Source organism: Notolepis coatsorum (genome assembly GCF_963971535.1).
Source record: "Notolepis coatsorum genome assembly, chromosome: 19".
Taxonomy (NCBI): domain Eukaryota; kingdom Metazoa; phylum Chordata; class Actinopteri; order Aulopiformes; family Paralepididae; genus Notolepis; species Notolepis coatsorum.
The window spans coordinates 17,470,909-17,488,174 of record NC_140183.1 but is presented as its reverse complement, the minus strand read 5'-3'; the positions used below and the strand labels follow the sequence as shown (position 1 = coordinate 17,488,174).

At 40.8% G+C, this 17,266-nt stretch overlaps 1 protein-coding gene across 1 annotated transcript in view; it reads left to right on the top strand.

Moving 5' to 3' along the window:
• dennd4b (DENN/MADD domain containing 4B) overlaps positions 1-10,943 on the top strand; it is a gene marked incomplete at its 5' end in the record, with an annotated part of 93,422 nt that extends 82,479 nt beyond the window's left edge. The window contains 3 exons of the mRNA XM_084336825.1: positions 1,650-1,815; positions 7,449-7,507; positions 9,026-10,943. Of these exons, the coding sequence (XP_084192951.1) occupies positions 1,650-1,815; positions 7,449-7,507; positions 9,026-9,171 (371 nt within the window). The 3' untranslated portion in view covers positions 9,172-10,943. The remainder of the gene's footprint in view (positions 1-1,649; positions 1,816-7,448; positions 7,508-9,025) is intronic.
• Between the last annotated feature and the right edge of the window lie 6,323 nt (positions 10,944-17,266).

Sequence of the window (17,266 nt, the reverse complement as noted above, 5' to 3'; positions counted from 1 at the left end):
CATATCTCTCTCCCATCCTTCCTCTCTGCCGGACTTGTAAAGCAATAAAATGCCGAAAATAAAAAGTGTTGTAACTGTGTTGTATCAGTGTTGTGACTGTGTTGTATCAGTGTTGTGACCAGTGTTAATAAAAAAATTATGACAAAATATGGTTGCCAACTAAGCTTTTCCCCCTGACAACGAGACGAGACATCACGTTAGTGGAGATTGTGACACTAACGTGACAAAATAATTCATGCAATGTCGTTGACTACAAACGACGACACAAAATGTAGTTTACAAAATAAAACCATGCCGAAATATCTCTTGGCTAAAACAAGACGGCGGGCCGTCATGCCCTCGCGCGCACTCGTGGCACTATGCGCTCATCTGCCGGCTCCGGGCTGCATTTTTCGCCCCTCATCCAATACCGTTCGAAAGTTGAATTTGCCGCCTTTCGATCGCCACCAGACTCAACCTATTGCGTGCTTCGGGTCTCGAGTTACAAGACGATATATCCGGCGAGCGTAATTTGACAAGCCGCTCCGTCAAGTGACCGTATATGCTCCCGAACTGACCAATCACCGCTGATGGCGAAGATTATTGACCACCGTTGTAGCCAAGGAGTGTCTGATCCCAGATGGGCGGGTGAGAGTGGGGGAAGGTGACGAAGAAGTCCTTTGTCCTGACTCGCGCATCTGAATGAATTGAAGTGGATGGCCATTTTGGATTATCACGCTGAAACCTTTCTAAAAAAAACATGGGTTTTTTATAAACTTTAGTCAGTATGACTAATACTTCAGGCTATGGAACCGTTGTGTTTTCCAGCTCCTACCTCTCATCTGGAACCCAAAAACAGGCATCTGGCAACAAGTCAACACAAAAGTAAGGAGAAAATATTTATTTCAGTGTGTTCAAACCTTTGTTTCTCTTAATACATTAGCACTCAAAGGGATTTTTCTTTATTGTGTTATCAACTTCAGAATGTTACCTTTCAAAAGAGACCAGACTCATGCATGTGCTATAAGTATAAAGTAAAGCTTTGCAAAAAATGTATGCAATCGTCAAAAACTCAAATGGCCCCGTTTTTGCCCAATCCTTAAGAGGTTAGATTGCAATAATTTTAGTCTAACCAGCTAGCACTAACATTAGCTTGTTTTTGTTTAGAAAAAGCTCACACCAATTTATGAGGCTGTAACTGAGTGGCGAGACTAAACTAAAAATACTAAATTGAGACTAAAATGCTCAGACCTGTAGTTGACTAAAACGATATGATAACGAAAAAGAGCATTTGACACATGACTAAGACTAAAACAAAAAATGTAAATAGCTGATGAAATTAACACTGGTTGTGACTGTGTTGTATCAGTGTTGTGACTGTGTTGTATCAATGTTGTGTTGTGACTGTTGTATAAGTGTTGTGACTGTTGAATCAGTGTTGTGACTGTTGAATCAGTGTTGTGACTGTTGAATCAGTGTTGTGACTGTTGAATCAGTGTTGTGACTGTTGAATCAGTGTTGTGACTGTTGTATCAGTGTTGTGACTGTGTTGCATCAGTGTTGTGACTGTGTTGTATCAGTGTTGTGACTGTGTTGTATCAGTGTTGTGACTGTGTTGTATCAGTGTTGTGACTGTGTTGTGACTGTGTTATAATAACTGCCCCCACCAGGCGGAGTGCCCATGCGGAGCTACAGCTGGAGGAGACACAACCACCCCTTCACCCTGGCCTTCCTGGAGGAAGTCCTGCGCTGGGTGGGGATGAACGAGGTGCACAAGGCCGTCACGCTCTTCCTGGAAACCCTGGCCAAGCAGCCGTCGACGCCCAGGATCCAGAGGTGAGAGAGGGGCGTCATGTGACCGGGTTCACTGACAACATTTCTATGTTGATGAGATTAAATGGATAGGTCTGATTTTTTTGGAACCCTGGCCCTATTTCTTACTCACCAGCGATGGTGTTGATCGGTAGAGTCCTTTCTCAGCACAATCCAATCCACAATCCATCCCTCATGCCAGCTCCGGCTAGTTAGCCACAAACAAAGTCAATGGGGTCGAGCTCCTGTCTGTACAAGCTGACCGAGGCTCAATGAAATTCCACAGTGCACACAAAGTAGATTTCTTAACAAAAAATACTATTCACTAATCCAAATCCTCGCATCACACTCTTCCTTCCCCACTCACCCCCCTCCTCTCCAGCTGTCCCACAAGTCTCAAGCCACACCCAGATGCCTGCGATGCCCCCATCCCCAGTGCAGTCATTTGGAATATTGGGATTAGGATTATGTAATTTAACAGGCAGAATATAGGTCCTCAGCAGCTATTTATATTGTAATAATTTACATCTAGTATTTATAGTCTGGGTTTCGACCTGAAGACTAGCTCCTCCCAGTCCTCTACAAAGATGTCCTGCTGTAAGTCATGTTTCTAGGCCTCTAGGCATGATAGGGAGTTTTCTTTTGAGCCAATAGTTCACCATAAGATATAGATAATTCTTCTGCCATGTAGATGTTTTACAGTGAGTCTTTCAATGGTAGATAGTGGGGGTATCGTCATAGTATATCCAGAGAACTGTCCAGATATCTTCAAAAGATGATCCAGGGGCGCCCTCGTGGCGCATACCATAGTGCCTCGCGCACCTACGCTGTCAGGTGAAAAGAAGCGGCTGGCTGACTCCACATGTATCGGAGGAGGCATGTGGTAGTCTTCACCCTCCCTAGGCCGACAGTGGGGCAATGCGCGCAACGACCAGGAAGGGAATTGGCATAACGACTAAATTGAGATGGGAGAAAAATACAGAAAAAAAGTTAGAGAAGAAAATAGATTAAAAAAAAATGATGATCTAGCGCACTTATTGAGGTTCCCAGGTTCGTCAAAAATAACAAAAACAGACAAACGATGTTCTGTCTGGCCTGTTATACCTGTGATCTCAGTTGATTGACGTATTGCCATGGCCAAGGGTTCGATGGCAAACAAAAATAATAAAGGAGATATCAGACATTCTTGGCATGTCGATCTGCATAGATTGACAGGTTTTGAATATAGTTTTTGTATATAGTAAATGTATCCATTTAACCGCTTATCAAGCGGGCAGAAAAGTGGCAATTTTTTAACTTCAACTTGAGCACTGCATACTTTTTTTTATTACTTTTTACTTTATTACTTTTAGTGCTAACGTAATAGAGTAACATAGGTCTGAACTTGAGTTGTAGAAAAACTTGTTACTCAAGTTCTTCTGTAGTAGTTGGTAGTCCAGAGGTAGTATTTCCCCAGAAGGTGGTATGGTTTACAAATCCAGACGGAGCCATAGCCTGAAGCCTTATGTACCGTAGTACATATCCATTTAAAAAATTCATAATTTCATAAAGATCCATTCAGAAATGAGTGATTATGAGTGATTTTGGTAAACTGTGTACAAAGAAAAACTCAGGTTTCTCATAGACTTCAATTCATTTGGCTTCCTGTTAAAGAATTTAGTTGTTCACCTAGATCCCTGATTCACACATCCCCACATGGGGTATCATTGGAAGCCACACTCATTGGCTACAACGATCCACAATCATTTTCTAGCTCGGATCTAGATTGATGGAACTACGGCAGCCTGAGTCAGGAGTGGTATTTTACGCAATACCGTGTACTTTGCACAAGCCTCAAATACCGGCATGTAACTCGAGAACCACTGAACGGATTTTGTCGGATTTTGTATCGACAGGCAACAAATAAGCCTTCAATTCGATATATATATTGTATTACAAAATATGCACACCCGAGCCACTAGGGGTCGCCAAAGTGCTGGTTGCAAAAAGTCAGAAAAACATCCCGCCGGCGGGCTGTTGCAGGCTAAGAGGTAATCCATTTAACCTCTTAAGCCCGAGCGGTCCGGCGGTGGACCACAAATGACATCACGCCATAAATCAATATAAATAATATATAAATTAATATTGGCGGCCGGGTGGCGCAGCGGACTAAGCGTCTGCCCACCACCACAGAGACAGTGGGATCGAATCCAGCTGTGGTGCTTCCGGGTTGGCCGACCGTCCATACTAACACAATTGGCAGTGTTAGAGGGTGGGTCCTGGTCGTTGTAAACAGCGACTCCTACAGTTTGGTCGTGGCGCCTGCACAGCAAGGGAAGGATCTAAGAGAGGTAGTGTGACTTCCACACGTTACACTCTCCCAGTGAGAGTCCGCGCTGCCAGGTGAAAAGAAGCAGTGGGCTGGGTACACATGTGTCGGAGGAAGCATGTGATAGTCTCCGCCCTCCCGGACCGACGGTAGGGGGTAGAGTGCTCAACGACCAGGAAGGGGATTGGGAATTGGCATAACGACTAACATTGGGATGGGAGAAAAAAACGGAAAAAAGGAGGAAAAAGATAATTCAAAAAATATATATATATATAAATTAATGTTGCGTTTTCTTTTTCAAATGTAGCCAAGAGTAAAGACCCTAACCCTGTCAAAACAGCAGTCAAAGTGTATATTTTCAGCAATACGTTTGTTTACCAATAGGTTAAAGTGTCATTAGTGAATGAGTTTTGGAAATCTAGTTGGAAACAGGCTAATTATAGATGATAGGAATTGCGCGCCGCCCTTTTGTACCTAATCTACTGTACTTACAGTCGATTTCATTCGCGGTTTTTGCTGCACACCTGGTGATAATAAATCCAGATTGAACTCTGCCATTTGAAAGAGGAGATTTGGCCCGATCCATAGATGTGCGACTTGGCTATAATAAGGTCATTTATAGGCCTGATATTCTATAATCATATTTCAAATAGCATGTGTCCGGATGGCAGAATTCAGTACTGTACATTATCTACAAAACCTTCTGTTTAATCATCTTCCCTTTATTAATTTGCTTAGATTTTTTTTACACGTGATCTCAAGAAGGTGCTGAATGAGCTCAGTGGCAGTTTTTTTAATAGCACAATGAATGGAAGCGGACTAAGCTAGGCTAACGTGCAGCCAGATAGCTTTCTACTGAACGCACAAAGAGGAAACTGGTATCTATCTTCTTGTCTCTCTCTGGAGAAGACGATAAGCTAATTCCGAAAATGTTGGCGTGTTCTTTTAAGGATGGAGGTAACACTCCATCTTCATATGATTCATTAAACATTTGAAGAAGGTGCAGCAATAATGTCTGAGAATTTTTAGATAGACCATCCGGCCCTGGAGCCTTTCCACTGTTCATATTCTTCAAAGCCTCCACTAGTTCTTCTATACATATATCTTTATCACAATATTTCTTTCCTCCTCAGACAATATTAGAAACTGTAGTTGGTCCAAAAACTCATGTTTGTTTTCCTGGGCTATCTGGATATTCAGATTTATACAAATCCTCATAATATTTAGTAAAGGACTCATTTATTTCGACTGGGTCAACTAACATTTAGTATAGCTTATTATTTCACCCCTTATAAATGCCTTGTGCACCACATTTTATTGTAGCACTAATTTGGTAGAGAAATAATCGTCTAACTTTCCATCAATAAATTTCACAAAATCAGGGGATTGGAGCCCTTTAGATTGAAAGTAAAATCTAGGTGGTGAGGATATCTGGTATTTGCATTATTAATGAAGTTGGGGCATGATCTGATAGCAATATCGATTCTAGAATGTGTTTGAGAAGCATGAATAGTCCTTTTTATTGGGGTTAAGATATCTCCAAATGTCCGTCAAATTTAAGTCAACCATTAATCTTTGAATACTTTTTCTGACTTGTTGATGAGAAAAATCAATACCAGTAGAGCGATCAAGTGTCTGGTCCAACATACAGTTAAAGTCACCACCAATTATATATTGACCCAGATATTAAAATAAGGAGAGAAAGACGTTTTGATAAAAAGTCACTATTGGGCACATAAATACTTACCAAGTTTATCTGGGTAGATACTATGGTGCCACTAAGTATAATATACCTCCCTGTTGGATCTATATATTTGTTTCTCAGATGAAAGGGTATCGATTTGTGGATTAATACAGTGGCACCTGGCATTAGAAGTAAAGAATGGAGAATAAACCTGTCCTGGCCACCATTTCCCATTCTGTTGATGTCTTTTTGTACCAAGTGTGTTTCCTGCAGGATAATTATATTGGATATCATTTGTTTAATCTACTCTGTACCTGTTTACGTTTGACCAGTTTGTTCATGAATGTTGGATTATTATTTCTACAAGATATTTCTTAGGCACATTGTTGGAGAGGTAAAAAAAGAAAAAGAAAAACACAACCAAAAACTGAAGCATTGGAATAGTGATTTTGACATTGAATCATTCATCCATTCATAGTGATTTTCACATTGAATAATTCATCCATTCATAGTGATTTTCGCATTGAATCATTCATTCATTCATAGACATTTTGACATTGACTCGTTCATTCATTCATTCAGTGTTAAATTGAAGCCTTTAACTTAACACTTTCAGTGCCCAGCAAGGGGCACACGATTTAGTGCTTGAATGCCCAGCATCCACTTCAATGTTAGCGTTAATATCGCCTAATCTATGTTTTAAATTATGGCTATGTGTCTAATATGCCCGTCGCTTATCAATGACTCATTTTCCAGTCAACATTGTCGAAGCGGATTGTTTTTTTATCGGTTCATTTCCGTTTTATAGCATCTTGAAAAGCCCTCGTTTTCAAGGCAAATAAAAATATTCCATAATAAACTGAATATTCTAGAATACACAAAAACGTTCTCATTTTTCGGCCTATTTATGAATCGTTTTCAAATAAACGCTAGATTATCGATAGTATATGTGTACGTATGCACGCTATATAGGCGATCTGATATCTGCTCTGATATATTTCCTGATCGCTCGCACAGCCAAACAGCCATATCAAACATAGGGGAAAAGTTTATATCTCCGTGAAAACAGGTCTGATTATCCTAAGACTGGTAAAATAGATTCCTTACCTGAGATCAGATGGTATCCAAAAAGATTATTCCAATTCCTTATCGCCATTCCAAAAATAGATCCTTTTATTGATCCAACGCTAGATACTGTAAAGACATACCGGTATTACACGCTGTTCTGAGGCTCCACAATGACTGGGATCATCTCCGGTTACATGCGTGTGAAGTAAAATGTGGATTCCGGAGTTTTTTTTTCTCATCCATTTTCATTGAGTCCATTCCAAAAAGGTGCATTACCATCTGGGAGACAATAGGGGGCGCTTTTTTCACATCTGAGCTCCTGATGAGGCTGGTTTCCCAACGGTAGACTCGGTTGATGAAATATGAATTCAGATCGCTAATTAAAAAAAAAAAAAAACAGAGTTGTCGTGGTGGGCATTCAGGGGGCGGGCTGTTAACACGTGCTATGTCGTGGCTGGCATTCAAAGTGTTAAGCATCAAAAGGCAAAAGTTATACATGCAGTTGATGAAAAATGTAATGTGTTCATCGTTGTTGTCTTTTTGCGCTGCACAATTTGACATCACAGATAAAGCTCACGTGTACTTTCTGTTTTCCAGGAGTTTGTACAGAGAGATGCTCTTCCTCACGCTGGCAGCTATGGGCAAAGACCATGTTGGTGAGTAAAAGATCTTTTAAAACATCATGTCCTGACTTGTTGGGATGACATTAACATAGTCTACAACAGTGGTTCCCAAACTGTGGTCCGCGTGGGTATTGCAGGTCGTCCGTGGAAAAAAAGATAAATAAAATAGAAAATAATAGAACATGTATATAATATCATTTAAATTTAAGATAAAATTGTAAAACCGTGTAATATAAAATATATAAAACATAGTATTATAGTTTGTTATTCTCTCAAATTAGGCTAATCATTATCGGACTACATTTGTGTCGGAGGGGTGTGGTTAAATAGTCAGGCCTCAAGTGTCAGAGATGGAGGGAGACGCACAGAAATTACAGCTAATTTCCATTCCGAGACAACGGACTCAGTAGGCTACTTTGTTGGCGGTGTGAAACATTAATATCTTTTGAACCGTTTGTGTTCAATTGTATCTGAATCTCTCCATATAGCATAAAAGCCTGGCTCCGCAAGTCAGACTGAATGGCGCATAACGGAGTCTCTCTCTCTCTCTCTCTCTCTCTCTCTCTCTCTCTCTCTCTCTCTCTCTCGCGCTCTCTCTCTCGCGCTCTCTCTCTCGCGCTCTCTCTCTTTCTACCAAATCCATTCTGAGGCAAAGGAACGCAGACTGACCCACGTCACGCGTAACAAGAGTCTCTCTCTCTTTCTCTCTCTCTCTCTCTCTCTCTTACACTACAGCATAACATATTAAAAGAAAATCTGAAATAAATGACCAATAACAGACAGTAGTTAAAAACAGTGAACCAAATAAAATAAAATAAAAAATTTAAATAAAATCATCAGTCAATAACTAAAAACTATAGGAACAGTGAGGACAAAGGATTCCTATATATGACCAAAAGCCTGTCTGAACATGTGTGTTTTTAGCTGTTTTTGAGTTTTCTGAGGGGGCAGTTTGCAGGTCCAGGGGGAGGGCATTCCAGAGCCTTGGTGCCGTCACCTCGAAGGCTCGATCACCCCTTGTTATAAGCCTGGACCTGGGGACCACCAGGAGGTGCTGATCGGCAGATCTGAGTGAGCGGGTGTTGGTGTAGGGACGAATGAGTTCAGTGATGTAGATAGGGGCCTGACCTGATTTAACTTCATTAGCTGAAATATTCTAAAATCATTAAGTCTGCTATAAGCGTGTGTGTGGGTGTGCGTGTGTGCGTCCCCGTCCCATCTCTGGTCTTTGGAAAGACCAGATGAGGTCAGAGGAGTTTCAGTGTATGCGGTCCATAATTAACTATTAAAATATCTGCGTTTTAACACTACCACTTTATATATATACGTTTGATGTTTATTTATTTTTACTGTTTGCATATGAGGTGGTCCGCAAAAGTTCTTGATAACAATCTAGTGGTCCGCATAAACAAAAAGTTTGGGAACCACTGGTCTACAAGATGTAACGCCAGCTTTTCTCTCATCTTCTCTGAAATAACGTAAAAAGGAAAGGAGGCATTGAAGACAATGTTGTTGTTATTAAATGTGTCTTTTCTCCCCCTGGTCTCACAGCTGCCTTCGATAAGAAGTACAAGGCGGCCTACTCACGGCTCAGTGGCACCTTGGGTCGCGAGGAGCTCCGCAGGAGGCGGGCCCAGCCGCCGAGCCCCAAGGCTGTGGACTGCAGGCGCAGTTTCCTCCTCCCCCTCGAGTGCTGATCCCCCTGCTGACTCCACCCCTCTACCGCTGACTCCACCCCTCTGACGGCACTGATACCCGTCTCCCTTAGGAAGAGGAAGAGCCGCAGCGCACCGGGATGATCTCCCGTCACTCCTGGCGTCTCTCTGCTGCCCCCTAGTGCATACATGGGATGTTACGTCCTCTCTCTGTACCTCTATGCCTTGTTTGTGCAAAACCCAGTGTCAACAGTAACTGTTGCCCACCATTCACTTCCCATATTGAGGATCCGTGTAGTGACTGACCTCACCCTGCAGATGGGAAGCTGTGGCGTCTGGGGCCGGAGCAGCAGCCATGTTGGACCGCTCCTCGCTGAAAGTGCTCCTATATTGTGGCGTCTGGGGCCGGAGCAGCAGCCATGTTGGACCGCTCCTCGCTGAAAGTGCTCCTATATTGTATGCTTGGCCTCCGCCCCAAAAATATCTATTTTTTCCGAGCTCATGCAACAAAACGGCGGTGTAATAAACCAAGCAGAAACCTATGCATATGATGTGATGTGAACATGCATTCATGCTTCGCTTCACATGGCAACGCGTTTCTATAAATCGAAGCAGTCGGTTTTTGGGGGGGATAGCGGATGTCAAAGGGTGCGGAGATATCACAACGGCCGTCGAGGTTCAGTGGAATTCTCTGGGTGTCTTGATGACCATCAGACACGTGTCGCTCACACAAAAAAGAACCCAAAGAGAGGTTGCGTTTCTCTGCTTTCTGGAGTCCCTGGAGGGGATGGGAGTCTTCTGGGGACCGTAGCAATATGACTCCACAGAGGAATCTAATGTCACCTTCTCAACATGATCAATGTGGACACACTGTCGCTTTTTGGCTGTGTAGGAAAAAACCTGGCTTTCATGGAAAACTGCTATCAAAGCTTATTTTTTACGGGGGGGGTGATGCTACTTGTATAACCAGAAGGCGGATTGTTTGGTCGGTGATTCCTAGTGGAGTCATATCATTTCAGACGGGACGACGCACCCCTGGATCAGTGGCTCGCTGTTCAAGCTGACCTCGCGGCGCGTCGGGACGACACGCGTGACGACGGGATGTCTTATGATGAGGGGTTGCTATGGGAACTAACCTTGGGAAGACAATGCGCCTCCTATATAACCCGCAGCAAGACTGGACTCTCCTGGCAGACGTACATATATAGACTACAGGAATTATTATTATTGTTTCTTTTGTTCTTCCTCGTAGCAGGGATCGACTTAACCTTCAGTGAATAAAGTTTGGAGAGGCGTCTCCAGCGTAGGATGTGACCTACATGTGTAGTGAAAGAGTGTTTGTCACAGGATGCTGACGTGTGTTTTTCTAACCTTCTCATGTCACCGCTCTCTAACCCCCAAGGTCCATGTTAGTGTTGTCGCCCGTAAGGACGCACCGATCCCACTTTTTCAGTCCCGATGCCGTTACCTGGGCTTTGGCAGATACCGAGTACTGATCCGGTCCGTTGCTTTTAATGAACAGAGACTTGGATGTCATTTTGGGCTCATTGAACAAAATGTATGAAATGTAAAAAAAATAAATCCAGCAAATTGAGTCAATTTGCTTTGATTTCTGACACGTTAGACGTGTTTCTTGGTATCAGATTTTACTATCTGGGAATTTCTACCATATCAATATTTTATTTTAGCATCGGACCCCGATACCAGTATCGGTGCATCCCTAGTCACCGGTGTCTTTTTGTAGGAGGTTTTGATAACCGTAAGGCATGCTATTAACTGACTGTGAAAGATAGATAGTTAGAGCATGAAGATCAGCAATAATAATAGAATATACACACCGCTAATAACTCACTCCGGCTGTATTTATTGAGATCAATGATTTAAGTCTCGATCAACGCTTCATCCTGATCTCTCAATCGAACGTTGATCTCAATAAATATAGTGGGAGTGAGTTTAACAGTCTGCAGATTCTCATCATCTTTGATGCTATTAATTGACCCCATGACGGTGCTGTTGATACAATGGCTTGTTCACCTCACCTCCTCCCTCTAACATGGTTAGGATTCATTCACGTTCAACTCTATACACTTAGGCTTGTGGTGCCAGTCTTGTTCCAGGGGCACAGTTCGTTCCTACCCTTGAAACTGACATGATAAGCGTAACTATATATAAAGTTCATATTTGCATTTTAACACAGTGATGTCAATCTGTCCTTGTATGTACAGTCCACTTCATGACAACCATTTTCACCACATGTTTCAGTTTGTCAACTTGATATGTTAGCTTAGCTAGTCAAGATGGCGGATGCTCGCTAGCTAACGGTTATCTAGTTAGTTTCTCTATCAGGTTTCTAAATACAGCGGAAACCGATTGTGCATACGGCGACAGATTGATGTTGTGAATTTGAGATGCAAATATGACGTTTATTATATATTATTATTTTATGCCATTAGTTGTTCAACCTGGAAGTAGGATAGGAGATTCACCCCATGCTGTCATAAGATGATGTCACTCAGTCCTCCTAATCTACCCCACAATGCAAAGCGTCTTAACATCCTCTTTTGCTGTTAGCTAGCATTAGCACTAACATAAGCTATACCAATTTTTTTAGCTAATGTCAACTAACAAGTGTTGCAGAACTCTAGGTACTGTTAATGAAAGACCATCTTTGATTAACACTAAATAATGTTTTGATTTTTGTTGTTGTGTATTTGTGACAATTACTATTGTTTATTGTTTCATATGTAGTTATTTCACTTCTATTCTGATCTTTATATTTGGCTTGTTTTGCCTTTTTTGTTTTATTGATACAGTGTGATTTTAATTATTGTTTATTTTCTTATTGTTGTTTTTGTGTGGTCCCCAGGAAGACTAGCGACCACTTTGTGGACGCTAATGGGGATCCAAATAAAGAACACATCTGTAACATTAGTTAGCTGACTTAGCAGCTCTAATGCTTGGTTGCAAAAAATATGTTTTGCATTGTGGGATTGATGGAACACTTTGTTTCACAACATCATACAATCCCTCATTGAAATGAATCAACCCCAACCCTGAAACATAGTGACAACACATCACAAGTAATTAATCAAGTGCACCACCAAACTATTTAGCCGGTTGCATTGTTAATATTTTCGAGGAACCTTAAAGTGACACAGGAAAGATTTTTAAATTAAATTATACCTCTGTCGGTGTACTATTACACGATTCAACAAAACAATCCTGACTCCTTCTGTACCCTTAGTTTGACATGTTGACGTACATTTGACGTGCCAAATTGGTCCAAAATCTGTAAGATCTTCGATCTTTTGGAATGCGAACCACGTAGACTCAACCACGTACAAATGACATGGAATATCATGTGAATTGAGTACATGGTTCTCAGTCCACTGTTGACATCTTACCAGAGTCGGCGACTCGCACTCGAGTCTCACTTGAGTAGCACGCAAATCGACTCGAGACTCGCCCCCCCCCCCCCCCAAACGACTTTAGACATCGGACAACTAAATCAAACATTTTATTTGGTTTAATTTTCAATGTAACCTTGTGTGAATCAAAAGTAGGCTAGGCAAAAAGCAAGGCTGTCTTTAGTATGGTGTTTAAAAGTGATCATATCAATACATTCATGTAGGTGAAAGTTTTTGACAATTTCTGCTGTGGTAATAATAATATATTTATATATATTATATTATTATAGCTGCATTAGAGAGGATCAGCGCTGTGCGTTCCCCAGAAATAACCACGTTGCCCAGAGGTTGTTTCTAACCTCATGCACGGCGTATTAAACATTATCCCAAAAAGAGACTTGACTTCGACTGCAATGACTATTCTGAATCGTACAGATCACACCTTTTACGCTCATGTCTCCCAGGAATATTTGTACTGTACATGTTGTTGGAAAGGATTGAGAAGTGGACCTTGTACTGTACCCATCTCCTTTTAAGTGAAGGCTCCGGATTTTTTTTAATTCAAACCTCTTCTTAAGCCCCCTCTTAACTCATTGGGCGCCAAAAACGAGTATACTCGTGTTTCGTCGCCAACGCTTGAGCGCCAAAAATTTGTTTTCTCGTTTTTAGATCCTTTGATCCCCATTATAAACACTCGCTCGGAGCTGCCTGCGTCTCCCTGGCACCGCTGCATACGTTAAAATTGCAATGACGATCGAATCCCGCCAGGTGGCAGTATCGCCTACCATTTTAACTGGGGATATCAGTTGTCTTCCAGTACTGAGTTACCTCCGGCTGCTTCCCCCTCAAAGTGGATCAGGACATAGCGATCGGTCGGAGATTTGATGCATCAAACTAGGGATGCTCGATATTGGCTTTTTTACCAATACCGATATTCCGATATTGTCCAACTCTTAATTTCCGATACCGATATCAACCGATACCGATATATGCAGGGTTTCCCCCCCCAAAAAACTGAATAATTTCAGGTAACTAATAGTTTCACTGGATATATATATAACAAATATTGTTATTGTTTTTTTCTTTTTTTAAACCGATACCGATATTTTCCGATATCACATTTTACTGCCGATATCGGCCGATAATATTGGTCGGCCGATAATATCGGACATCCCTACATCAAACCTATTGTTTCCCGTATGATAGCCATGCCCAATATACACGAGTAATTGTGATCGCGATGGGACGACTGGGATTTATTAATTTTGGAATACCTTCTGACTGAGGTAAGGTCTATTTTAGGTAACCTGTAGCCTTTTTTAACCTAAAACATGCTTTTGTACCGATCAGTGTCGTATTTTACCGGACCTAAAACATGCTTTTGGTAACGATCGCAGTTTCGAGGCAAAACGACCCCCCCAATATACCATATTATGAAGACACATAATATGGTATATACCTTTTTGATTTGGAAATATTTGGAGGTTCAGGCGAGCAACCCGAACGATTTGGGCATAATGCATATAACACGTCATATCTCGTGATCTAGGAAAAAATACTGGATTCTTTTGGAAAGGGACGATGTTAAGTGCGGAATAGCGCACAAACTAAAGTATATAGAAATTAGCTGGTTAGTCAGTGTTGGACTATAAACGATGCCTGTCAAATGAGCCATACTATTATCTCCATAGCTATAATACAGAACACACGATGGGTCCGCAAACATCGCTAAAATGGTCGATAATGCTGGCGCCATTGAGTAGAGATGGGAAAACAGCGTGGCGGTCAATGAGTTAAGCCCCATCTTAAGTCATTTAGAAGGTTTTCTCGCTGCTGTAAGTGCGGATTGAAACCGCTTCTCAAAATCACAAGCAGGGCCTTTGAAATAGTTATATCATGTGTTCTTACTAATAATGGAAGCAAATGGACAAACGATGTGAAAAGGGATCATTGTTCAATCAATAGAGTGGGAGATACATGATCAGTCTGTATAAAGTAACAGTGTTTCATTTAAACATCATTGTGAGAGACATGTTCAGTCTGTATAAAGTAAGTGTTTCATTTAAACATCATTGGGAGAGACATGTTCAGTCTGTATAAAGTAAGTGTTTCATTTAAACATCATTGGGAGAGACAGTCTGTATAAAGTAACAGTGTTTCATTTAAACATCATTGGGAGAGACATGTTCAGTCTGTATAAAGTAAGTGTTTCATTTAAACATTGGGAGAGACGGTCTGTATAAAGTAACAGTGTTTCATTTAAACATCATTGGGAGAGACATGTTCAGTCTGTATAAAATAAGTGTTTCATTTAAACATTGTCATGTGTGAAAGCTGAACCTGTAAAGAACCATGGTGATGTCACACTGTTTCATGATGTCACACTGCTTCATGTTACACTGCTTCATGATGTCACACTGCTTCATGTTGTCACTGCTTCATGATGTCACACTGCTTCATGTAGATCTCAACCCTGATGTCACTGCTTCATGTAGTTCTGTCACCCCATCATGGTGTTGTCACACTGCTTCATGATGTCACACTGCTTCATGATGTCACACTGCTTCATGTAGTTTTGTCACCCCATCATGGTGTCACACTGCTTCATGATGTCACACTGCTTCATGATGTCACACTGCTTCATGTAGTTCTGTCAACCCATCATGGTGATGTCACACTGCTTCATGTAGTTCTGTCAACCCATCATGGTGATGTCACACTGCTTCATGGTATGTCTGCTTGCAGCGTTGTCGGAGGGGTGTGGCATGTCTGCTTGCAGCGTTCTAGAGAACCGCAGTATGTCTGCGTGCAGCGTTCTAGAGAACCGCAGTATGTCTGCGTGCAGTAGGGCTGGGCGATATGGCCTAAAAATAAAATCCCAGATTATTTTAATCGATTTTTTTTTCTCTTGAGAGCTAAAAAAAATAATAATAAAAACGTTGTTTTTATTTGACACAAAAAAAGTATCAAACCAAGATCAATGTCCCTATTGGGATTGAAGTGAAAACCTAACTTTCACCAATCTTAACTTAAAAAAAAGTATTATATATATATATATATATATATATAAGGTTACTATTGATCAAACAAAGATGAATGTCCCTATTTGGATTAATAGTGCATTAACTAGCTTTTTCACCATACTTCACTTAAAACAAATAAAAGGTGCCTCTTGATCATCAAATAAGAATGAATTTCCCTATTGGGATTAATAAAGTGCAAATCGAACTTTCACCAAACATCACTTTTTGTCAAATAAAAGGTGACTTAAAAAAAATATATATATATATATATATATATATATTTTTTTTTTGAAAATCGATTTAAAATGTTCATAATCGTCCTAAATCATTCATTCGAATTATCGCCCAGCCCTAACGTGCAGCGTTCTAGAGAACCACTCATACTGTACACTCGACTTCACACTGCACTCTCTTGGGTCCTGGAGATATATGAGAAGGACAGACGGATGGAGATACCTTCCTTTAGATACATTGATGTGTTTGGCTATGTGTGTCTCCCAGACATCACTGTATATTTCAATGCACCGGACTGCAAGCAAGTATAAGGGAATTTCACCAGTTATTGTTTGTTTTATTGGTTGAATGGGTGGATATATGTATTTAAGATATATAGTGTTTGCTGTTGTAATTTATATGGCTGTGATTTCAGTTGTAAATGTTTTTGTTTTTTTTATAAAAAAAAATATGCAAAAATGTGAATAAAATACAGACTGATTACCTAAACCTGTGGTTTTGTGAGCTAATGCATTACAGGTTAGCTGGTACTTCTACTGAATAACAGGTTAGCTGGTACTTTACTGAATAACAGGTTAGCTGGTACTTTACTGAATAACAGGTTAGCTGGTACTTTACTGAATAACAGGTTAGCTGGTACTTTACTGAATAACAGGTTAGCTGGTACTTTACTGAATAACAGGTTAGCCGGTACTTTACTGAATAACAGGTTATCTGGTACTTTACTGAATAACAGGTTAGCTGGTACTTTACTGAATAACAGGTTAGCTGGTACTTTACTGAATAACAGGTTAGCTGGTACTTTACTGAATAACAGGTTAGCTGGTACTTTACTGAATAACAGGTTAGCTGGTACTTTACTGAATAACAGGTTAGCTGGTACTTTACTGAATAACAGGTTAGCTGGTACTTTACTGAATAACAGGTTAGCTGGTACTTCTACTGAATAACAGGTTAGCTGGTACTTTACTGAATAACAGGTTAGCTGGTACTTTACTGAATAACAGGTTAGCTGGTACTTCTACTGAATAACAGGTTAGCTGGTACTTTACTGAATAACAGGTTAGCTGGTACTTCTACTGAATAACCCAAGTACTGCATTTATCAGCACAGCTGGCTTCAAAGTATCTAAGCTTCCTCAAAAACAATAGTCTTGACTGAGTCATCAATACAACCTCAATGTTCTTCCTCCAGTTTACTGTCCGGGGAAACGGCTAGATACGTATCTAAGACTGGACAACTGTGATGAAACACAGTGACAATGGAAAACAGATTTGCCATAAGGACCTATATTGACCATTTCACCAGCAACACTTGCTCTAGTATTTTATTGGCTCAACTTGCAAGTTATTATCTCCAATTCTGGCACACAATTTGATTATATGCTTAGCCAGTGTGATGAAACACAATGGCAGTTGCATAAATCCATGCCATTTATAATAAATACATTTATAATTTCTATAATTTATTATA